Source organism: Chelonus insularis, unplaced genomic scaffold (assembly GCF_013357705.1).
Source record: "Chelonus insularis isolate UGA/USDA-ARS -01 unplaced genomic scaffold, ASM1335770v1 contig_56_pilon, whole genome shotgun sequence".
Lineage (NCBI taxonomy): Eukaryota > Metazoa > Arthropoda > Insecta > Hymenoptera > Braconidae > Chelonus > Chelonus insularis.
The window spans coordinates 1,144,794-1,168,913 of NW_023276648.1; the positions used below are offsets into that span (position 1 = coordinate 1,144,794).

The 24,120-nt window shown below is 29.9% G+C and overlaps 1 protein-coding gene and 5 long non-coding RNA genes across 8 annotated transcripts; 2 read left to right on the forward strand and 4 right to left on the reverse strand.

The window, feature by feature from the left end:
- Positions 1 to 6,218: 6,218 nt before the first annotated feature.
- On the reverse strand, positions 6,219 to 8,013 carry LOC118070366 (ubiquitin-conjugating enzyme E2 J1-like). 3 transcript variants are annotated; one of them, XM_035088922.1, is made up of 6 exons: positions 7,919 to 8,013; positions 7,452 to 7,747; positions 7,162 to 7,367; positions 6,905 to 7,095; positions 6,710 to 6,827; positions 6,219 to 6,638 (listed from the first exon to the last, which is right to left on the reverse strand). In XM_035088922.1, exons 2-6 carry the CDS (start codon positions 7,486 to 7,488, stop codon positions 6,399 to 6,401), a joined length of 792 nt encoding a protein of 263 aa, XP_034944813.1. In that variant the 5' UTR covers positions 7,489 to 7,747; positions 7,919 to 8,013; the 3' UTR covers positions 6,219 to 6,398. The 3 variants fall into 3 exon arrangements, with proteins under 3 accessions (XP_034944813.1, XP_034944812.1, XP_034944811.1); XM_035088921.1 differs by having other exon boundaries at positions 7,452 to 7,674; positions 7,782 to 7,996; XM_035088920.1 differs by having other exon boundaries at positions 7,452 to 7,996.
- Positions 8,014 to 9,052: 1,039 nt separating this feature from the next.
- LOC118070342 (uncharacterized) lies at positions 9,053 to 10,409 on the forward strand. Its single transcript, XR_004690752.1, has 4 exons — positions 9,053 to 9,266; positions 9,394 to 9,472; positions 9,550 to 9,701; positions 9,808 to 10,409. It is a non-coding gene; the product is annotated as an uncharacterized lncRNA (long non-coding RNA).
- A 541-nt stretch (positions 10,410 to 10,950) lies between these two features.
- Positions 10,951 to 11,628, reverse strand: LOC118070343 (uncharacterized). The gene is made up of 3 exons (XR_004690753.1): positions 11,451 to 11,628; positions 11,184 to 11,326; positions 10,951 to 11,093 (listed from the first exon to the last, which is right to left on the reverse strand). It is a non-coding gene; the product is annotated as an uncharacterized lncRNA (long non-coding RNA).
- A 722-nt stretch (positions 11,629 to 12,350) lies between these two features.
- LOC118070344 (uncharacterized) lies at positions 12,351 to 13,439 on the reverse strand. Its single transcript, XR_004690754.1, has 2 exons — positions 13,293 to 13,439; positions 12,351 to 13,222 (listed from the first exon to the last, which is right to left on the reverse strand). It is a non-coding gene; the product is annotated as an uncharacterized lncRNA (long non-coding RNA).
- An 833-nt stretch (positions 13,440 to 14,272) lies between these two features.
- On the reverse strand, positions 14,273 to 14,761 carry LOC118070367 (uncharacterized). Its single transcript, XR_004690757.1, has 3 exons — positions 14,699 to 14,761; positions 14,485 to 14,629; positions 14,273 to 14,404 (listed from the first exon to the last, which is right to left on the reverse strand). It is a non-coding gene; the product is annotated as an uncharacterized lncRNA (long non-coding RNA).
- A 5,772-nt stretch (positions 14,762 to 20,533) lies between these two features.
- LOC118070329 (uncharacterized) lies at positions 20,534 to 21,637 on the forward strand. Its single transcript, XR_004690747.1, has 4 exons — positions 20,534 to 20,643; positions 20,753 to 20,759; positions 21,086 to 21,127; positions 21,205 to 21,637. It is a non-coding gene; the product is annotated as an uncharacterized lncRNA (long non-coding RNA).
- The last annotated feature ends 2,483 nt before the right edge of the window (positions 21,638 to 24,120 follow it).

The following is a 24,120-nucleotide window of genomic DNA, read 5'->3' on the forward strand; positions in this document are numbered from 1 at the left end:
TAAAAACCGGTTGAATATTGGTTAAATAATAGAAATAGATCACGCGTGTTTAACTGCAAAAAAATATTCGTAAAAACAAATTAAATATCAGTTAAAAAAACAAAATTTTTTTTTTCAGTAAATAATTAATTTTATATCTACTCTCGCCACTATAATTTGTTTAGAGCAGCCTGTAATTGTTGTAAATAATGAAAAAACGTCAATAATTGTTAGCTTTCAGTTTTTCCAGTAGAATTTGTTTAATATCGACTAGATAAGGTCTCTGATGACTCTATATTTACTCTCGCGAATTTAATTTATTCATAACACCCTGTAATTGTTATAAACAATAGAAAACGGTTTCCCTTTAATGTATTTGTACTCTACTAACGGAAAATTTTTTCTTTTACTGAAATTAAGTAATAAACTATGTCAAATGTATATAAGCATACTTCTTTTGTTGATAACAATTAAATTCGATATAAATAATAGAAAACAGGATCCATTTAATGTATTTGGACTCTACTAATGGAAAATTTTTCCTTTCACTGAAATTAAGATACAAACTATATAAAATGTCTGGAAGCATACTTTTTTTGTCGGAAGCTAAATCGAGAATAGTGAAATATTTTGATTTTCCCAGCTGATCTAAAATATCAGTTATCTTGGGAAGTGGATAGGCATCATCAACGGTTTTTTCATTTAATTTCTAGTTATTCTTTCTAGAATTATTAAATTTTCTCTTGCGACACTCTGTAATAATGTGTCCTGTTCGTTTACAATATAATTACAAAATTTCACTTGCTCTGTTTTTCATTTGCCTAACACGAGGTTCTTGCTCTATTTTGATATTTTGTGGAATATTATTAGATTTAAGTTTAAAGCACTGAAATGTACTATGACCAGCACGATTACAATGATCACAATACCAAGTTACTTCAGAACTAACGTTGGCAGATTTTGGTCGGCCATATGTAAACAAGTAAAAGTTAGAAATAAAAAAAACAATCTGTCAAATCGCTTTAGATTTTTAATTTCGGATATTTTACTTATTCTTCAACCAATCGTCCTCATCTCGTTTCATTCCATAGATTGTTGTTGCGCGAATCTTTTCCTATATATATTTTCTTATTTTATCTATTTATTTGCCTAAAATTAGTGCGCAAAAGTTCATATACTTTTATATATCTATATTTTTCCGCCCGAGGCGCCTCAATGTTCTTATTTTAAATAATATAAAATCCTATCATGGGACATTGGAATAAATATATAATTTCTGAGTTGCATTCTACCTGTCATATCTTCACAAATGACAATCATTCTTTTTCTGCTTTAAGATACTTACTAGGATGCAAACTTAATAAACGTTCAAAGTATTTTAAATTGTTAACCCAAATAGATTAGGCGAAAGTCATGTTTCCATGTTTTAGAATAGCGCAGTTGGTAGCATACTGGACTGTGGACCCGAAGATGCCAGGATCAAATCTCATCATAATCAGAATTTTCGGACAAAGTTTTTAATGAATTTCATTCCAGGTGTATATTTAAACAACAAATTCGTGTAAACAAAAAACTTCTAGAATGAATTAAAATTTCCTTTCGTTTAAAAGAATTTTTTTTTGTGGCAATAAGATCCTATTGAAATGTTCAATAGGTTTACCCTTAATTTTATAGGAAATTCTGAAACAACAATATTCCCATTGAATTATATCAAATCCTATTGAAACATCGAAAAGAATTCGCCTCTTTTCAATGAGGAAATTGTAATCTCACAAGTCCTATAAAATCCACTAAAATCCTATTGAAAAATCGAATAGGATTCTGCATTATTCTATAGGAAATTCTGAAACAACAATATTCCCATTGAATTATATCAAATCCTATTGAAACATCGAAAAGAATTCGCCTCTTTTCAATGAGGAAATTGTAATCTCACAAGTCCTATAAAATCCACTAAAATCCTATTGAAAAATCGAATAGGATTCTGCATTATTCTATAGGAAATTCTGAGACAACAATATTCCCATTGAATAGTATCAAATCCTATTAGGAAGTTGAATAGGATTCAAGCAATTTCTATAGAAAAAACAAAAACGTTCAATAGAAAATTTCCGATGCAATTTTCCTATTGAACTCCCCTCTCCCAAGAGGATTGTTTAAGCAGGGTTATCACATCTCTATTGAAAGATTCAGCAGGAATCTTCACGAAATTTATTTAGAATTTCTGCTGCCAGAACCACTTGATTCAATTCTAATAAACTTCGATTAAAATGTTGATACAATGCTGTGTCTAATGTTGGGCATACGTTTACTTCTCTAAGCAACAATACCAATTTATATTTTCTTTTAGGATTCAACAGCTTCAGCCTCTTAATTTTCATTCGACACTGGTTTAGGATCACCTCGTGAAACTAGCTCTCTACATCTCACTTTATATTAGATCAACTATTTTCATTCTAATTATTAAAGTCCAATTCAATTTTATAATAAATAATTTTAATTGATTTGAATCGAAATTTCTCTTATTTTTTTTTGTTCGTTTTATTAGTTAAATTTTGAACATATTAAACATTTTTTGAATAGGCTTTATAAAACGTGCGCACAAATCAATTTTTGTGATATTCCCGAGTAGAATTTATTTTAGGTATGCCTAAATACCTATTAAGCCTTAATTAGGAATTGAATGGGTTGCCGTAAATAAGGCATTTCCAACCTATGCCTGATCAATTTGTTTTTAGGATGAAATAAGATTTTCTTAATTTCGCACTACCTTTTCAATTACAACCTTATAAACTTAACTGAAACGATGTTTTAGTTCGTCATTTGTTAGGAAATGTTTATCAGGTCCGCATTAGGCTAACAAAAATTACATCTAAATTAGGTACATATTACATTAGCCTCATTAAAATGTTCAAAGAACGAATCAAAAAGTTTTAAGGATGAATTCAAAACAAATTTGTTACAATAAAGACGATCTAAATTATATTAAGTATTTTCTTTAAATTCCAATAACAAAGTATTTTAATAATTTAAATATTTTCAGATATCCTTTTTTTTTAAAATAATATTTAATTGTTTTTATCAAAGCCTAACTGGATTACGTTGACTTGAAGTATATTGTAGTTTCAGAAAAAATAAATAATTTAGAAGTATAAAAATATTTAAACCATCAAAATTATTTATTATTGAGATTAGAAGTGAATAATGATTTATAGAAATCTTTTAAAAAATTATACATATGGATTCGTTCATATTAATATAATAGTAATAATTTTTTAATTGAATAGCTGAGCGGGTAAAGGCACTGGTCTCAGATGCGAGCGAGGTAACGATCGTAGGTTCAAATCCTCCACGAAACAAATTTCAGTATATGTATTTTCGAGGACATTGAATTAAAATACGTTTAATAATTAGTATTTCAACAATATAAAATCATAAAAAATGAGATAATCGAACAATTCAGTTTTTATATATAACTTGTTTTAATTAAGCTTTTTTTACTCGGTCTCAATAGAGAATAGCGTTACATTCCCAATGTGGGCCTAATGTGGTATCCTATTTGACACTAGAGCATCCCTAGAGCACTAATATTTAGTTTTTGAGTTACAGATTTTTTGTTATGGATTTTTTTGAAAAAAAAGAATAGTTTCTTTGGCATCGATTTTCCGCAGCGCTGCAACAGCTGTTTTCGATTACACAATAAATAATGACTTAAGAATTTAATGTACAATTATACAACTACCAAACATTATTTATAACATTTATAGAAGGACAGGATTTCGTAAAGGGCAGTCTTGTATTGATAACTTGGCCAATTTTTCTCTATTTATAGAAGACGGGTTTTTTAACCGGAGGGAAACTCTCGGGGCCTTTGTTGATGTGCAGGGTGCATTTGACAATGTCCAATGCAACCTATTCTTAGATAAGCTGGCTAGTGTTGGTTGCTCCAAACAGGTGTTAGAGTTCATCAAGTTTATTATGTATAACAGAGAAGTCTCCACGGAGATCCTTGTGGAAAGAACCATAGTTGTAAATAAGGGTGTACCACAAGGCGGGGTCCTCAGTCCCCTTCTTTACATCATATATGTTGCTAATATCACAGTCAATCTTCCCAAAAGCGTGACAGTTTCGCAGTTCGCTGACGACGTGGCTGTATACTGCCAAAATAAATCTCTACAAAGGTCAATAAACTTAATCACTAAATCAATCAAAACAATTAGAGAAAACCTAGCTAATATAGGATTAGAATTATCCTCTAAGAAAACAAAACTAGTACACTTCAATAGAAAGCAAATTACTCCAGAGTCTATAGAAATTAAAATTGATGACTATACTATAAAATCGTGTGAACAAGCTCGATGGCTTGGGATAAATTTTGATTATAAACTAACTTTCAGTGCACACACAAATCTAGTTCAAAGTGAATGTCTTAAAGTACTCAATATTATATATTTCTTAAGGGGCACATGGTGGGGCTGTGGCCCTGAAACGTGAACTATTTTCTATTAAAGCTTTGTTCGGTCGTTAATAGATTATGGGAGCTTTATATATTACCCTATTACGAAACTACTAACAGAAAAGTTGGAAAAAATACAGTACAAATTCGTCAGAGCGGCTCTTGGGTATCGCGTTACCACTCCTCTCAATATTCTTTTAGGAGAATCCAAGCTACCTACGATACGCCACCGCGCAGAATACCTTGGCAATAATTACATAGTCAAAATTCTCACTCTAACAAATAACGATAACAATATAAAATTTTTTTGGGTCCCATCACATAATGGAATCGGAGGAAATGAAAATGCAGACGACTTGGCTAAAATAGCCACCAGATCCCCTCCAAGCCATCCCAACTCTCTGCCCTTTACGGACCTTCGTGAAACTCTAAAACAAAAATGTAGCTCAGATACAATGACATTCTTAATTGATGAAAGTGAAGAGGCAGGTAAAGAATTTTTCAAATTGTACTTTAGAAAAAATAAAACAAAACCTTGGTACTATAAAACCAATCTCACACGAGAAACAATCACAACTGTTAATCGACTCAGAGCCAACCACAATAGCTTAGGGGAATCTCTTCACCGACTAAATTTAATAGAATCTCCAAGATATAAGTGCGGATACCACAGCCAAGATCCCGATCATGTGCTGTGGTACTGCCCGCTGTACATAAAGGAGAGACACTTTCTAACTGAAAAAATAAAAAAATAAAAATTAAATCCCCATGATAAAGTGGAAAATTTTTTAAAGAAGCCAAACGTACCTGGCTGTGTATTAATTTGTAAATTTTTCAATAAGATAGGTTTGTCAATCTGATAGTATTGTAATTATAAACATAAGTTTAATGCGCTAAATCCTTGTAAATATTACAATATTGTACTGTATTACTTGATCACGCCAAATAACTCTTCACACGAAGAAGTTGCGGCTTTGATGAAAAAAAAATCTTTGTTTTCCGATGTGTATACTACTTTTCTAAATACTCCTTAATATTTTTCACGTGAAAAAAACAAATAAAAAATGCACAGTTTGACGAGAAAAACTTGCAGTGATTCGGATCTTAGCTACTAGATGTGTAACTTAATGAATAATAAATTACTATACACATTTATATTACCTACATAATTAGTTTTTATATATATAATGTGTTTTATTAAATTCTAGTTAATTTATGTCTATTAATAAAAAGTAAATAAACACGGTTTGATTTCGGTTAAGAGTTTTTTTGTTGCAACCATTGCTTTATATTTTTTTTTTTAAGAAACAAAAGGTTTCATTACGTTTAAGGATTGTTCAAATGTTTTATATCAATTAACTAACCATTTTTTATCGCACATTGTGACTGTTGTTTGAAAGTTAATAATAAGTTACCTCAAATCCATCAAGATTATTCATTGATTGAATTATTTTCGGAGAAACAATAAAATTGCATTAACTGTATGTTTCAATTGTCTTAATAATGATTCAAAAATCATATACAATTTTTTCCTGACAATAATAATTATAATAAAATTTTTTTAAATTGCAGACTTAGTATTATCGACTTCTGCCGTCTAGAGTTTAGTCCATAAGATAGTTTTATATTTTTTCAAGTGCATACACTGTAAAAAAATCCAACATAAAAGAACTCAGATTTTTAAGAATCTGATAGATGAGAATTTAAGAAAATTGTTCGTAGTATACTTTTAATTTCATTATAAGAAAAAATTATTCTTTTAATTAAAATTGATAATAATGGAGAGACAACTTTTAATTGTTAAAAAATATTTATAAACATTATAAAATAGAATATGTTTCACAATAAATTATGAGTTTTCATTATGTTAAATCTATTATTTGGTCATTCATGTAAAATCCTTCATTTATTGATTTCATATTCAATCATAGATGTGTATAATAGTACGTTGAGTGCTCATTGGCTAAAGAAAAAATAAACGTCGAAGTATCAACAAACTTATAACTGATAATAAAAATATAATAAGAAGAGTTCCAGATATATTGTTTAATGAAAGCGAATTTTCTTGTTGATTCAAGGTATTTTCTTGTGTATAATTGTCAAGAAGTTGTGAATTAACTAATCGTTGTATGGAATTTTCATTAAAAGTGTGGCTAGTAGAAGATCTTGGTACCATATTAACTGAGCGTGATACGTTAGATGCCTACAAAACATCCAAACCATTATTTCACATATATATCATTATTTGGGATGTACTAATAGATTATTACTTACATTGAATGCATTTGGAGAGTTCAAGATCGGTTTATCAGTTTCTTTACTATTGAAGAATTTATCTTCTCTTAACAAATTTATAATTTTTCCGCAAATTTCACATTCCCATTTCTGAGACCTATAAATATCTGTAGTATTAATATTTATGTCACATAGAGAATTAGGATTAAAATTCTGCAGACTAAAATTATTTACTTTTTTGCAAGTTTTTGTCTCTCTTCAACACTATAATTTAATGAACCTATTGTATCGTTACCAGGAGTTGGCATGAATGCAATCAAGGCTAACAATGCTGTTCGAATACTCCATGATGGTTGCCAAGTTTCTGGATGATGGCCAGATATACTCAAGCAAATTTTTTTATGAATTTCAAATCGGCCATTTGGCTGAAATTATAAAATAACAATAACGAATTACAGATACATAAATTTTCAATATTTGAAATTAATTACTGTAAGAAGAACAATATTTGGAGGTTTCATAGGGTATTCAGGAGGTAAAATAATCCGTCCATGATAAATGCCTCCATCAAATTCAGATGATGGTGGGCCACGAACAGTAAAATGCCACTCAAAAAGATTATCTTCTAAAGGACAAGCATGATATTCTTCTGTTGCTTCTGCCAATTCGTGAGCTTCTCGCATAAGCCTTTTTACAGCTATAGTTTAACAAATTTAACAATTTATTATTTTTATACTTTTATAACCTTTCATTTTATGTACTCTACTGTTAAACTTCCTACCAGGACTTTTAGTGTTGTATTTTCCTTCAAATGACATTTTTATTAAGCTTAAATTTGAATAATTTATTGAAAATATACAATACACTCCACACACCGAATTTAAAAAAAAAATAATCAAATTAGATCGAGTTCCACCACCTAACTGTTTTCAGTTGTCTTTTATAAAATCAACCAGAATAGAAATAATACGCATAAGGCCAGTTTCACCATTATGTTATGATAACTGTGGGTGTTTTCCACATTTACGAAACTCAAGCGCAATTGTACAGTACCGGACATAAATGCTGTGTGATTTTCTATAGGACAGTATAGGGAAATTGCATGTATAACCTTCAAAAAATTAAACACCATTTATGTCCGGTACTGTATTATTTTTTTATGTTTATAATCACGGGAAATAATTAATTGAATTTAATCACGGTAAAAATAATTAATTGAATTGACATCTAGAGGCATAGAGATATTACGCATATATATATAGAGGGTGCTTTCCATTTAGGAACACAACGAGGCACTGTGTTACAATGGCTCAGTTTCCACCGAAGCCGAGTTGAAAAAAAATTGAGACGAGATGAAAGCATTCCCACCGGAGGCGAACTGCGTTTTTAAGCGTTTCCACCAGATGGTCGAGTAGAGGCGAGTTCAAAATTCCGAAAACTTTCATAACTACACATATTTTCGATGTTGGAAATGGTAAAAAACGCACACAACTCAACCATTCCAAGAAAGAAGGTAGAGTTGGAATGAAAATATACCGTTTCCACCGGAATCGAATGTTGGCGGGAGAAAAAAGAAACCTGTTTTTCAAATCTTGTAGAATCACGGCCTCAAAAAAAAATCACTCAGATAATCCACTAGATGGCAGAAATATGGCATGATTATAAACGAACAAAATGACTACAAATTACAAACTAAAAAATAAATGTACCCAAAATTGATATTTTTTGTATTTCTCCTTAAAACAATGAACATATGTAATAAAATCTTAGTTCAATATGTTGAAAACAGCATTAGGGTGAAATAAAGGCGAAAATTCACTCGGTTCAACATCACAGATCAAATGTAAATATTTGCAACCTTCGCCTAGACCTAACTGATGCTCAACGTCGTGGCTACAGTTTTTAATAATCTTTTTTATTATCAACGCAGTCTGATAGTTGTCATTATTTGGAGATATTTAGTAGAGCATTAAGGAGAGTTGGGGACAATAATTAACCCGGTCTACCATGACGAACAATTAAAAAAAAATTCTCAAGCTACGCGACGATATTACTGATGCTCAACGTCGTGGCTACAGTCTTTAATAATCATTTTTATTCTCAATGCAGTCTAATAGGCGTTTAATTGTTCAAACATATTCAGTAGACCATTAAGGAGAGTTTGGGACAATAATTAATTCGGTCCACCATTATAGACAAATATAAAAAAATACCCAAGCTTTGCGTAGATCTAACTAATGCCGAACGTCGTAGCTACCGTATTGATTATTTTTGTTATCAACACCGTCTGATAGTTGTTGATAATTCATTTTGCAATATTCAGTAGAGCACGAAGAAGCGTAAATAAATCATTTGAAAGCTTGCCTATTAAGTATAGTTTCATGATGGAAAGACGCTGCAACATCCCGTTTCTTTTAATCGGTGATCCTGCATATCCACTGCTTCTATGACTAATAAAGGGATACACGCAACAACGAAGGTTAACGACCGCGGAATTGACGTTTAGTTCATAGTTAAGTGGTGCAAGAGTCTCACGAGTATATTAATATGTTGGATTTAATTAAAAATATAAATAAAAGAGAATGAATTAATAAATGTATGTAAAAATAACTATTTTAAGTAGAAACGGACAATAAAAGATTTTATTTCGTTACAAACAGTGCATTGAGAAATTAATTATTTTTCGGTAATAAATCACGTCATTTACTCTTCTTTTGTTTCAGAAGGAGACACAGTCTGAAGCCTACAGCCTATGTTAGCTCGCTTATAAAGAGACTTGAAATTTTTCAGAAGCTATATAAAGTATATTATGGTTATTTTACATATTTTGTATTGATTTGTCATACTTAAATTATGAGGTTAATTATTATTCTTATTAGTGACTGCAAGCAAACCCCTGAAAATTGTACTATAAACTGTATAGCAAAACGTTCAGTAATTTAAAGCGGATCTCAAGACAGTACAAATTTTTTAAAGGCTATGAAAAGTATACTTGATGATGGACGTTATATTAGCTTGCTTATTAAGACAGGTAAAAATATTCAGAACCTATGGAAAGTTAATTATCAACATCTGACTCATTTTGTATTAATTTTTCATGATTGAATAAGAATTCGGTCAATTTTTGTTCTTACTAGTGACTGCAAACCATCAAGAATTTTCCTACAAATTCTACAGAAACACGTTTAGTGCATTAGGGCAATTTTATATACCAACAATATGAAAGTGGGCAGGTCAATGTCAGGCATGGATGGAAACAATATTCAAGGTCATAATCCAACAACCTTGGAGTGCGTCAGGCAAATATTCTATGGAAACTTTTGTTTGCTGAGGCGTGAGGAGAGTGAAGAATGCACTTCCTTAGATAAAATTTATGACGGATTGTCTAGCATTCGGATAACATAGTACTGTGAACAAATAGTGTCTAGATGAGTATTTATCATTAAATACTGTAGCTACGACGTTTGACTCTAGTTAAATCAACGCAAAGCTTGAGAATATTAACACGACCTGATGGCCGTCAGCTGATTGTTGAGGTACATTAAATCAAATAGCAGAAAAGTTAAAAATGATAATTTACTCAGTTCACCATCACCGACCAATGAAAAAATATTCTCAAGCTTCGAGTAGATCCAACTAATGCTGAACGTCGTGGCTACGGTATATAATGATCATTTACACCATTAACGCAGTCCAATAGTCGTTATCCAATTGTTCAGTAATATCCAGTCGAGCATTAAAAAGAGTTAGGGACAATAATTAACTCGGTTCACCATCACAGACAAATATAAAAAAATACCAAAGCGTTGCGCAAATCTAAGTAATGCCGAACGTCGTAGCTACAGTCTTTAATAATTATTTCTATTATTAGTGCATATTGATATCCGTGAATTAATCGTTTAAAAATATTTAAAAGAAGAGTTGGAACGAAAAGTTAGTTCAGGAACCTTCCGCGAATGTCAAGGATAGTAATTAAGGTAGTTTAATATTAAGAACTTATTTTTTTTTTTTTAATACAATTTGACTTGCCTTGATTTATTTTTACTTTACAAGTTATCGGCAGTGTGAAAACATTATTTTTAAGACAATGCAATTTTTTCAATGATAAAAATTTATTGTGATCTTATTATTTCGCTACTGTTCACATACAAATGTTGATGATTTTCTCCAATGTGTTCATATGCCACTTGGTGGAGGCTTTTATTCTTGCTGCGGTGACCAATCGACACTCGTTGATGGCGGTTGACTCTGTTGTTGTGACCATTGCCTACTCAATAACGGTTGTTGTTCTTGTTGGGGAGACCATTGCGCCCTCGATGAAAACAGTTATTGGCTAAGATACCTTTCGGAGAGTTACTGTTATTTGCATCAAAACTATCGCTTATAGTTGATGGTGTCTCTGTACGCTTGGTTGAGTTTATAGCTATAAAATAAACAGGATAGTATTAGAGAAATATTCAATTATACGTAAAATATTTTTCTAATAATTTTTATTAAAAATATGTATACTTACGTTTCGTATATTCTGCATTTAATGAATCGATTCCCTCTGACCCAAAGATTTCATCTAATTTTTCGAAGTTTTTCAACTGCTTTTTAACATCAGGATATGCTCCGCTGGTGTTAAGTTGTCGTTTTACAATGAAATACTCTTCTCTAAAAAATAAGATTCATTTTTTTGTGGAATTTCAACATTTCAAATAAATTTCTTGACCACAATTTCTTTAAAAAAACAATAATTAATACATTAACCAAGTAAATTTAATATGTTTCTACTTACTTGTTTGAGACTTGTATTTATTTCGTACTTGGTCGAAATTTCTATTATAGCCGATGTTTTCCAGAGCTTCTGCTACTGTTTTGAAAACATCACTCGAGCGATATTTTTTGCTGTCTAACATTTCAACAATTTTTAATTCGGATATTACATTTAATAAACAGGTAACTTCGTCGTCGCTCCAAATATCTCTTTTCTTCTTTAAAATAATTGTATTCGACGGATTATTTTCAATATTTGCTACGTCGATGTCAGAATCAGAAGATTCAAGACACTCCAAATTACAGTATTCATCAGACACTTTAAAAAACAACACTGATTTTCACAAATTTTTTTGTAAATTGAAAATCCAAGGAATTGCAGTGTGAATTTATAGTAGCCTATCCGCATTACCAGAAATGTCGTTACTATGGGAACAGGGGCGTAGCTTGTTGATGTGTCGAAACGAATAGGACAACGAGAAAGTGTTTTGAATAGAAAAGTAGGAGTTTCAAGAAATTAAAGATGTTAAATATTCATTGATAGCTGAAAATGACAGAAATCCTCAAATAAAACAGAAAATAGATATTAAAATTTTTATATATGCTATCCTAGTGTTCTGATAATTTATAGAACTTAATTCACATTGCTACGTTAATATCGAAAGACGTCACAAATAAATCTCAACTTTAATTTAGACTTAATAATTGCTCATTTTATAGCATTTATTCCATATTAGACAAAATTTGAAAAAAAATTTCTTGTCTGACCAATCATTGAAAATTTTTCACAATTATGTATCTTACAATTCTCTGAATTTTTATTAACGAAAAATATATTCCAAGTTGACAATTATAATTCTTTAATATCATACTACGCATGTCATAGCAGGAAATTTTACATTCATGCCCGTATACTTTGTGGAAAATTCACGACTGTTTGTCTGACCAATAATAAATAATTAATTTTCATTATCGTAATATACATTTTGAAATTTGCGAAATAATTCATTACACCTTTTCTCAATCTTTTTATTAATTGGAATGTTCGCTATAGCAAAGACTTTTCATTTATTTTTACTACTTTTGACATTTTATAAATTTACTGTTTTGCTGTGAGTTTCAATAAATTTATAGATACAAATAATACATCCACTTTCAATATAATTGAAGGAGCTTAAAACGATAAAAACTAAAAGCTAAAAAAGTTTAAAATTTTTAGCACACTGGAATTTCATTATTGGAAGAGGCACGGTTGCCTACCTCTCATCTAGACACTATTTGTTCACAGTACTATGTTACCCGAATGCTAGACAATCCGTCATAAATTTTATCTAAGGAAGTGCATTCTTCACTCTCCTCACGCCTCAGCAAACAAAAGTTTCCATAGAATATTTGCCTGACGCACTCCAAGGTTGTTGGATTATGACCTTGAATATTGTTTCCATCCATGCCTGACATTGACCTGCCCACTTTCATATTGTTGGTATATAAAATTGCCCTAATGCACTAAACGTGTTTCTGTAGAATTTGTAGGAAAATTCTTGATGGTTTGCAGTCACTAGTAAGAACAAAAATTGACCGAATTCTTATTCAATCATGAAAAATTAATAAAAAATGAGTTAAATGTTTGAAATTGCTTTTTTACAGCTGCTGAAAATTTTCAATTGTCTTAAAAAATGTCTTGAGATGCTGATGTATCTTTCTTTAGAAAAAAAAAGCTCAAATATTGTATTATGAACAGTATGCAGTTCAGTATCACTCAATTTTCAAGGGTTTGTAGTCAATAACAAAGCCCTAAAATAAATTTAATTATTATATAATTATAAAAAATTTATACAAAATAAGAGAAATTTTCATAATTAACTTTTTGTAGCTTCTGAATATTTCCAACTGTCTTGAGAAGTGACTTGAGGTACTGAGCATGTTCCTGTAGAATTGATAGTCCAGTTTTAAGTAGTTTGCAGTCACTAGAAGCGTTACAAATTGGGAGCGTGACATCCGTCCCCAATAAGATGTCAGTCAAAGGCATTTTTACAATCTTTTAAATTTGAATCTTTAAATGTATAATCTTACTGATTGTTAATCAAATTCTATGATGCCCAGATTTTTTATCTAATGATCATTTTAAAAATATGCTTTATTCTTTTAATCTTTTAAAATTGGTTTTTTTTATTTTCAATCATTTAATATTCAATCAAATTATAACAATTTTTCTTTTTTTAATGTTTATCATTTCGTTGAACAGTCAACTTAAGAAATTAGGACTGGTAAGTTATCTTGCGTCGGTATAGTAGAAAAAAAAATTCAACTAGTGTCACTGTTTTCTAATAGATGACAGTAATTACACTGTTTTCAATCAAAAATTAAAAATACTTATACAAAAAAAAGTCTTCTTTCTGGCTCATGTAATGTCATGTAATTCCCACTACATAAATAAGTATATTTAGGCTTATAATCTAATGATAATAACATTTTTATCTTAATGTTAGCGTAATAACGTAATCCAAGTGAAAAAAATTTGAAAACTGAATTATTAAAAAGTTGAAAAACTTCAAAAATAATGTCTGTCAGTATTATTCTCTTCTTTAATAAACATAAACGATTTTCGTGCAACGAAGAAAAAAAGTTTTATTACTTAAGTTTTTATAAAAATAAATCAGTATTTTTAATGAATACCTTAATTTAACTGAATTTAAATATAAATATAATATGAATATAAATTTGTTAATAAATTTTAATATAAATCACTACTCAATTCAATTATTTTAAAATAAAATAATCAGGGTCAATTAAAGAATTCAAAATCATTCCTGAAGTTATAAGTATAACTTTTATTTATATTCAAGAAAATTTACATTTGCTGATATCTCTTTAACTTTGGTTTTCTACACTTCCAAATATGAGCCACGTTGTCTCAGCTCCCGCCGAATATTTGTGCGTTCAACTACTGCCTACAAATATTCTGACAATGTCATCCTATATATAAATTGATATTATAACAAATTATTTAAATTTAATATAAAATGATTGAATAAATTAACAAATTATATAAGTACCTTCCATTTCTCGAGGACTCTTGTAAATTATTAATGTACAAGTCAATTGTATGTTGAATTGCTCGAGAATGATTTTGTCGTGTAGTTTCATTCATTATTCTACAATATTCAATGTCACTGTCACAAATTATGTTTATTAATCGATCTGAAAAATGAAATTTAATTCAATACAGAATTATGAATATGTATATATTAAATGTGTTTTAATATTTACCCAAAAAATTACTTTTTTGTGTTAAAACTAATTGTCGTGTGAACTAAAGTGAGTAATAATAAAAATTTAATAGGATCTTGATTTTATTTCTCTTTAATATATAATTTATTTGTGTGTAAATTTATTTTGTTTTTTAAAAAATATGTCATTAATGAAAAAAGAGTTTGAAATAAAAATTATATTGAAAAAAAACCTGTTTAAAAAATTTCATTACACAATGGAAGAAACTAACTTTATTAGAAAAGTTAAACTAAGCGTAAATTAATGATACAAATAATATATTTTATTTTATTTATAATTACGATAATACTAGAAGACTGTCTTACTGATAGTCAATTAAAACACAAACTAACTGAAGAAATAGCAAGTAATTCAGTAACTTAAATGATTGATGAAACAAAAAAAGGAAATGTATTGAAGAAAAATTCAATTTAAAAGTAAAGTATTTTTTTATTATTTTGAATTGTGTAATTGATATTGTAAAGAAATTAACTCAATATAACTTGATGTGGTATATCTCTAACGATGAAAAATATCGATATAAGTAATTGGTTTTGAAGAAAATTATGCTCCATTTCAAGAAGATCAATCTAATATTTATTTTTGGTAAGTAAAGTTGCTATTAAACAATTCAAAATTTAAAGTCATATAAGTATTTTTAATTTTTGATTGAAAACAGTGTAATTACTGTCATCTATTAGAAAACAGTGACACTAGTTGAATTTTTTTTTCTACTATACCGACGCAAGATAACTTACCAGTCCTAATTTCTTAAGTTGACTGTTCAACGAAATGATAAACATTAAAAAAAGAAAAATTTTTATAATTTGATTGAATATTAAATGATTGAAAATAAAAAAAACCAATTTTAAAAGATTAAAAGAATAAAGCTTATTTTTAAAATGATCATTAGATAAAAAATCTGGGCATCATAGAATTTGATTAACAATCAGTAAGATTATACATTTAAAGATTCAAATTTAAAAGATTGTAAAAATGCCTTTGACTGACATCTTATTGGGGACGGATGTCACGCTCCCTACAAATTGACTTGATTATAATTCAATCATGAAGGATTAGTACAAAATACGTAAGATGTTTAAAATCGATTTTCTTTAAGGCTGCTAAAAATTTCCAATTGTCTTGGAAATAAAAAAAAACCAATAAAATAATTTTAAGCCTCTATTTAGTTGTCAGTATGACAGTCGGACCAACTTCGGTCAGCTTTTGGTCAGCGCTTTCTAAGCAAGCTTGTAATATCATTTTATTTACCTTTGTTTTTTCCTTAATATAATAATGAAGCACGTTAACATATATCACAATTATTAGAGATGGCGCAAGAATAAAGAATAAAAAAAGTGGGAGATTTGAATCCTCAAGTTTCTGACCAATGGTCATTTTTTTCTATCGGTCACGCGACAGTCATGTGACGGTCACATTTTTCGTTCACATTACTACCTGTCACGTGTTCTTCAAGTCAGAATCCAATGACATGAATGTCTTTTACTTTTGTTCCTTAATTAATAGACCCCAGCAGAACTACAGCTAACTGCCGACCAACGAGTTCAGTATTTGCTGTAGCTATTTATTAAGTTGCCCTCTGGTCCCATCCAATATGATAACATTTATACAGTACCGGACATAAATGCTGTTTACTTTTTTAAAGGTTATACATGTGATTTTTCTATACCGTCTTATAGAAAATCACATAGCATTTATGTCCGGTACTGTATCTTCCTAGAATGAAATCAGTATTTATTCTAATTGATATTGATTTAATATTATTTTTTATTTTTAAAAAAATTTTAAATGCAGATAACATTCTAATAAATTTATTTATTGTAATCTAATATTAATTACATTTACTTTAAAATTAATAATAATAAACGATTTAAATATTAAGGCTGGGCTGAAGTCAGAAAGTTTCCCGGAGTTGACTTTGACCGTATTGAGTTTATGTGTTTTGTTTTTACACTACATGCTTGGATACGCCGACTTGGAATTGAGCTTCTTTATTAACATTTATACCTAATAAAAATGATAATGATGGATGAATATATGTATTTGAAGTTATTTTCAGGTATTATATTAATTAATGTTAAATGAGTATCATCATTTTCATTTATTCTAACTGCAATAGTCATTAAAGTATAAGGCATTGTGAAGTGATACACTATGTTTACATGACATACATATATTACCCGTACACACTCATACACAAATTACTCACCAAAATCAGAGAATAGAGATGTAAATAGAAGAATCACTGATGTGGGAGCGCTTGGACAGAAATTTATGTTTATGAAGATTTCCGAAGGATGGCAGGGCAGTCAAGAAAGAGCAGTAAAACCTTGGATTCGAACTAGGAGAGAGTATAGGAAGGCAGAGTCAGTTGAGCGCGCTCCCCTCCTTTGCAAGAGAAACAATTATAAATTCAATGCGATGGACTGATGCTCAAGATCCAAAAAATTTTCTAAGTTCTCTGGGGTACTTATTCTACGTGTATATGTAGAATAAATGCAACTTAAGATATTAATTTAATTCTCTATCGATTCCGCTTAACTATTTTTTTAATTGTTTAATTTATTTAAATAATATATTTGAAAGTTTATTTATCTATCTCAAAAAACAATACTTGACAGAATAAGAAAAAAATAAAGTACAGTTTTCAAGCAGAAAGAACTGCAATTTGAATCATGATTTAGAATTTATTTTCAATATACACTTCAAGTACAATCCGTAACTCAGCGGAAACATGCATAACTATAAAGCCAAAGGTCACAGATTGAAATGTCAGATGAAACTTTTTTTTATTTTATTTCTTTACTTATTTATATGAGAAATTAATGTTTAAAAAAAATTTATAATATTCATTTTGAATCGAAATAAGCTAAAACATAAATCGTAATTTAGAATTTATCTTAAATAATAATTTTAAATGGAATCCATAGCTCAGCAGAACATGTATGACTATAGAGCCAGCGTTCGCCAGTTCGAAACTTGTATAAAACTTTCTTTTTATATAAATGGAATTATTTAAATGGAATATTATTTAATGTTTATTTCCTGCAAAAAAATTCTCGCTCTATATGTGAGCACAAATATATTACACCAGTTAAGTATACCAAAAACTATAAATGTGTGCTACACGTCTCTATTTCACACACACGAAGAAGCAGCGCTATTGAAAACCAATAACGAAGTAAGCCCCTGTAGGTAAAAAAAAAAAGGTCAAGTAATAAAAACAACAATACGCAGTCATAAAAATTGTTATAAAGATAGGAATAGAAGTAGAAGAGGCTTCTTTACACAAATAATCTTATTTTCTCCTTGGTAAAAATTGAGGTAGATTTTATATCCGCGGAACTTGAAAATATTTTCGAAGCATACACGCACGCTCCGAGATTTATTTTTTATTCTAAGTTCCGTGGCACCCAGTCTTGAGACACAAAAATGTCAGAATTCAGTACATGTTTTTATATATACAGATCGATAGAGAATTCAATTCTCTGTCGATTAAACACAACTTGTTTATTGAGTTTTTGCGAATTTTTATATGCAAAAAAATGGCATAAAAAAAAGGTTTCAAGCATTGTTAGGTATTGGGAGATGCAGATTTACTTAAAAATGAATTTTTCAAATTTTTTAGATACTCAGAAGTATCGTTTTCACGATACAATGAAATATAATGTAATGATCCGAAATTTTTGTGTCTCAAGACTGGGTGCCACGGTACTTAGGATAAAAAATAAATCTCGGAGCGTGCGTGTATGCTTTGAAAATATTTTCAAGTTCTGCGGCACCCAGTCACAACTTTTTTTTTAATTTTTTGCTAATGTTTATACTTCTAAGTATCTTAAAAATTGTTAAAATTCATTCATGAATTAAAAAATAATTGAGAAAAATATTTTTAGAGTATATAAGCTCACTCGGATATTTAATTTTCAATGCGATTTCATCGTATTAGTTGTTAGGGGTAACATCGATAATAATTAGTGCATGAAGTACCATGTTCAAGTTTTTCAATTACCTTTATTTTATTCTGTTGTATTTATAATTGTAGGGTTGAGAACAGTCATTTTAATACCAGTACTAAGAATTCTTTTTATCATGACATTGATGTAATTAAATAAATTAATACTCTACTTTGATTTGTCTATACTTAGCTAGCACCAGATAAAAAGTTTGTAATGATATGTTTTACATTTCATTGCAATATTTCTTGTATATTATTTTTTGAACTGTTCGAATTTTTTTATCTGATGCTACTCAGTGAATACCGCGAGAAGGTGATAGACATCATTCACCAGGGGGGATAGGTATTTAAGGCAGGGATCAAAAGGTTATGGAATTATGAAAAATGGAATATCCTATTAATTACTTATCTTAAATGAAAGTTAACATTAAATACGGCCCATGTGTTGTTGATGCTATCATCCATAATATGAGAGATCTTCATCACAAATCACATGAGCTGCAAAAAGTAAAACTATATTAAAATTTAATATTACATGTAAATTAATTCTAATTTTTTTTTTTTTTTTTTTGGTTTTTTTTTTTATACTTATAGTTAGTACATATCAACTATTTATAATTATTATACTAATTTATCTTATTTATGACAATTTATCTTTGAATTGCACTACTTACTCATGACTTTTCTTAATTTTGAATTTGGCTGGTTATCGGTTTTATTTTTCCCATTCTTTCGTTTTTTTAAATTTGATTCTTCTTCTCGATTCATCCACTTTAAATTTTGAAATATAAATGTTCGAACGAATAAATGAACTATGAAATCGCGATGTTCTTCACACGGTTCTTGCCAACAATTTCTATCAATTTCTTCGATTCTAAAACGAATTTTTCGCTCAAGAATATTCGCGATGTTCTCTAAATGAATTCTTTTTGGAAATTCGATCATAAATATATTGTATGCTTCCTGAATGATTTTATAAAATCTATCAGAAGGTACAACTAAATGCCCGAAATTTTTACCATCTATTGTATCCTACGATTTCCAAAAAATTAACAATTCTGTGTTATCCGTCAATTTGTCATTACTTTTAACTAAAATTTTATTACATTGTTCGCATTCAAATTTTCTGAATAGCCGATTCAGTAAGTAACCCGCAACGTAATTAACCGCGCAAAATTCTAAGTTTGGTATTGAAAGTTCTATTATCTGATCTTCACTATCATCATTATCATCGTTCTCATTTTCGAAGAAAGCTTCTACACGGAGAGAAAATTCATAGAAAAATTACTGTGCTCAGCACTACAATCGACGTGTGAAAGCCGAACATAGTCAATTTTGTACGGCAAAAATATAAAAATTATAATTAATCATAGAAAATTTAAAGGATAAAATATTCTTTCTTAAAATTCAGCTTTGTAAAATTTGTAAAACAGCACAGTAAAAAGTTCCATTCCCGACAGAAAAATATTTTTTAATTGTTTTTCTTACAAAAATTACTATTTAAGCTGCCATAGAGTCCTAGACGAACTAATATATTTTACCATGCTGTCTTATAATTTTTCAAATGCTATCTGCTAATAGTAGAAAGAAAGAAAGAGAAAGAAGGTATCAACGCTGTTGAGCATGAGAATTATTTTAAACAAAAAAAATGATATCTCATTAACTATTAATCGTAGAGAAGCTTATAAGGGGTCATTTTGTTCGTAAAGCGATTTTCTAAAAATTGTACGCATTATGTCTAGATCTCGGATTCATAGTTTTCGAGATATTCTACTATTAAGTTAAAACAACGTGCATTCTGCTATTAACATAAGAAAGAATCGAAGGTCGGAAAAGATCGGGCATCTTGGAAGTTTTTCGAAGCAGGTTTGAATACGTTTATTGTTCCTCAGTGCGTAATTGACTGTGTTATCAATAGAGAGTGATACATTATACAGTGACACATAAAAGTGCGTCATTTTGTAACGACGTAAGTAATCTTTCACAAACTTTAATAGCAACTAATATTTAACATTCATAATATCTATTATTCATTTCTTAAATAATTAACTGATTTTGGTATTATTTTTTATTTACAGTAAAATGGTAAGTAGTTCATACTAAATAGTCTAACTCCCACAACACAACTTCTAAGCCTTTTCTTGTCGAAAAAATGACAACAATTAAAAATATCGAATCAGTTTTTGTTCAAACTCAACTTTTGTAAAGTGCAAAAGTGTTAACAGTGTTAGTGAAATAGTGGATTTATTTATCAAAATTGAAAAATTTTTCTTTCGTTAATTATAAGTGATCAAAAGATGATGGTTTTTGTAGTAAAGTAGTCATTTTCCAGTGTTTTTAACCGTTGGCATTTTTTTCAATTACTAGTCAATTGTGTTCTTTCTCAATTTTTAGATAGTTTTATCTTACAGGATTTACAAGGGCATTTTGAACGTCCAGAAATTATCAACAACGTGAGTGTCATTAACTTATGATCAATAACTATTTGAACAAAGGACAAATAATTTATATTTAAAAATTTTTTTTACAGCCTATATACCAACTTTTATTAAATTCAGCTGATGGCAAAAGTGTTTTAAAATATTATCGAGATAATGGATGCTTGAAGAAAACCTTAAGAAATTTACTCAGCAGACTTATACTCAGCCCTGAAAAAGATAGACAATTAGAAACAGTTCTCCAAGTGCCATAAAGATGCTCCTATTTTTTACAAAGTAGATAATATTATAGTTTGTAGCAATATTAAAGTATGTCTTATTGTTAAAAAATTAATAAGTACATTCCTCTACGAAAAAACTGAATGTTATCGATTGTACAACGATCAGTATACGTGGGATGTACTAAATTTGGATGACCTATTTAGCTTTAAGATTACAAATCTTGTAAGAGCATCTAATGGTGCGAAATTTATTCTCAAAAATTGGTTTTAATTTAAATAAAGATATATTTAATAATTCATAAAAGTGTTTTATCATTATCAAATTCAACCGCGATTCCTTAATTTCCCTAAATCAAAAAAACATTATTAATTTTTTACGTTACACAGCCTTTTTTTGAATCAAAAATAAATAATAAGCTGTAGAGAAATTAATACATTGATATATAAATATTGTTAAGCATACTTAGAAATTTTACTAAATCGATAAGGAAGTTTTCTAATACAGCACATTAAATTTTACCATGCCAGCACAACAATTTTTATGAAGCCATGACTAATACTCTTTATGTTTCAATTTGATAATATTTACGTTTCAATTTAATAATATTTACATGATCGTAAAATACTTTTTACTTTGGTCGTCGATCGCGCACGCATTATAAGAGAGCATGGTAATTTTTCTGAAATTTTCTCTACAAAAATTATATGATTTTTCTCTCCGTGTATCATTTTCCCATCGTCCGTATCAATATCAGTTTCATCGTCCCTATCACTATCAGGTTCATTGTCTCTATCGCTGTCAATTTGGTAATCTTTATCTTCATCTATTTCGTGGATTCTTCCATGATTGATCTCATCTACGACAAAATTTTTAGAAAATATATTTAAATCTCTACCTTTATCATCAATGCAGTTAGAACCTTTGGGGGCTGACATTAATCCAGCAATCATGCTATATTGTAAGTTATGCCGAAATTGCATTGAAGATGGATTTGTGTTATTGCCCGAACGACGACGTAAAGTCCCGAATAAATTCTCTAAACAATCTTGATTAAGGCGTGACGTTAATTAATAGGATTGACCACCATGAAGAACATCTCGTGAAAGTAACGTAATTGAATTTAATGACAATTTTAATCCTGAAAAGCACGGTGGTAATTCACGCTGATTATTTACATATTCCCACGTATTAATCCATTCTAATGATTCATCAATAAAATTTTGTACTTGAAGAGACTGAAATGAAATTCCGCGTCGTAATGGATTTCTATCTTTAACGGACTTTGCATTAAGGCAATCAAACATATCATTCATATGTTTTACAAAATTCGCGGTTGCTATGCAATTAGGATTACTTAATGATAAGGTTTGAAACCCCGTTTTTAAAGCCGCAGCTACACTTGCACTGAAAATTTGCATTGCTAGTGAAACGCGCATTTTATTCCAATTATTAGGGAAAACGTGTCTTTCACTTAACTTCGGAACCGCGCGGCACACGTTTCCTCTTTCGTGTTTGAACAAATCAATGATCACGTTCCACGATACTGTAGAACCTGCTACGAGAATATCGTTTTCAATCCAACGATTACGGATTGATTTATATAGATGTGGAATATCTCAATTAAAAAAAATATTCCTATCTTTCCACAAAATGAACGGGTTTTCTCCGGTAATCCCGAGTAACTTCACGGCTTTTTGATTATTTGACCCTTGATCACAAACCATTGATCTAATATTAATACCGGCACTAGTACATTTCGAAATAAACGATTTAATGAGAATAATTAAATTTTCGCCCTTCACATCGGTGTGTGAATGAAAATATGCAACTGGTTGCTTCCACGAGAATGTCAATCCGCGAATCATAAAAACGAGAGATTTTTTCGCGTGCTTATTCGATCGACCCAGCTCCCCAAGATCTTCAAATCCTTCTACAATATCCCGCTTCGAGTTATATTCTAAAAGCTTTTTAATCGACATTTCGTCCCACATTAAAACCGCGTCGCATTCTCGCACTGCCATTGTGTCGACTTTCGCGCGTAGCCTATTGAATAGTTCGTCATCAAAACCGGTAAAAATATCGAGATTATTCACCCATCTCCGAATTGTACTAGGACAAGGCAATGTGATTTTTATTGTATCGCGGAGAAAAACATATGCTTTAGGGGAAACGTAGTACAGTGATACTGCAAAACGTCTTTCGGCTGACGTCCACTCTGTTTTTGAAGAAACGGAACGCTTCAACTGCATTTCTAATATGATAAGCTGATCAGAATCTAGATAATTGGAAGCGTCATTGATGATACTATCGGGCGTAGGACGATTAGTTTTCCGTTATCTTTTCAAATTTTTAATTGTATGTTTCGCGTTATTATTTTTTAATTCCAGTTCAGCGATTTTACGTAATAAAATTTGTTCGCGATGAGTAGAAATACGATCTTCTAAATTGAAATGCTGGTTTACAGATGATTGATTATTCGTTGATCGATGGTCATTATGATTAGCTCCCGATTGATCGTTAGAAATCAATACGCTATTTGACGACTCTATATCGATTGATTCGGACTCCTTATCTGCTAAAATATTTTCGAGCGGCGTCGAAATGCTTCGCGGAATTTTAAAATTATTCGTGCTTCCAGATCGATTAAAATTATCCGTACATACCAAATTAAGTGGAGTCATTTTCGGTAGTGCATTCCAAATTAATCGTCGTCCTTGACCGTTCGGCTTACCTCCAGAAAAAGCGCTCTCATCGAAATGTTCTGAACACAGACGTTTGCTTTTTAA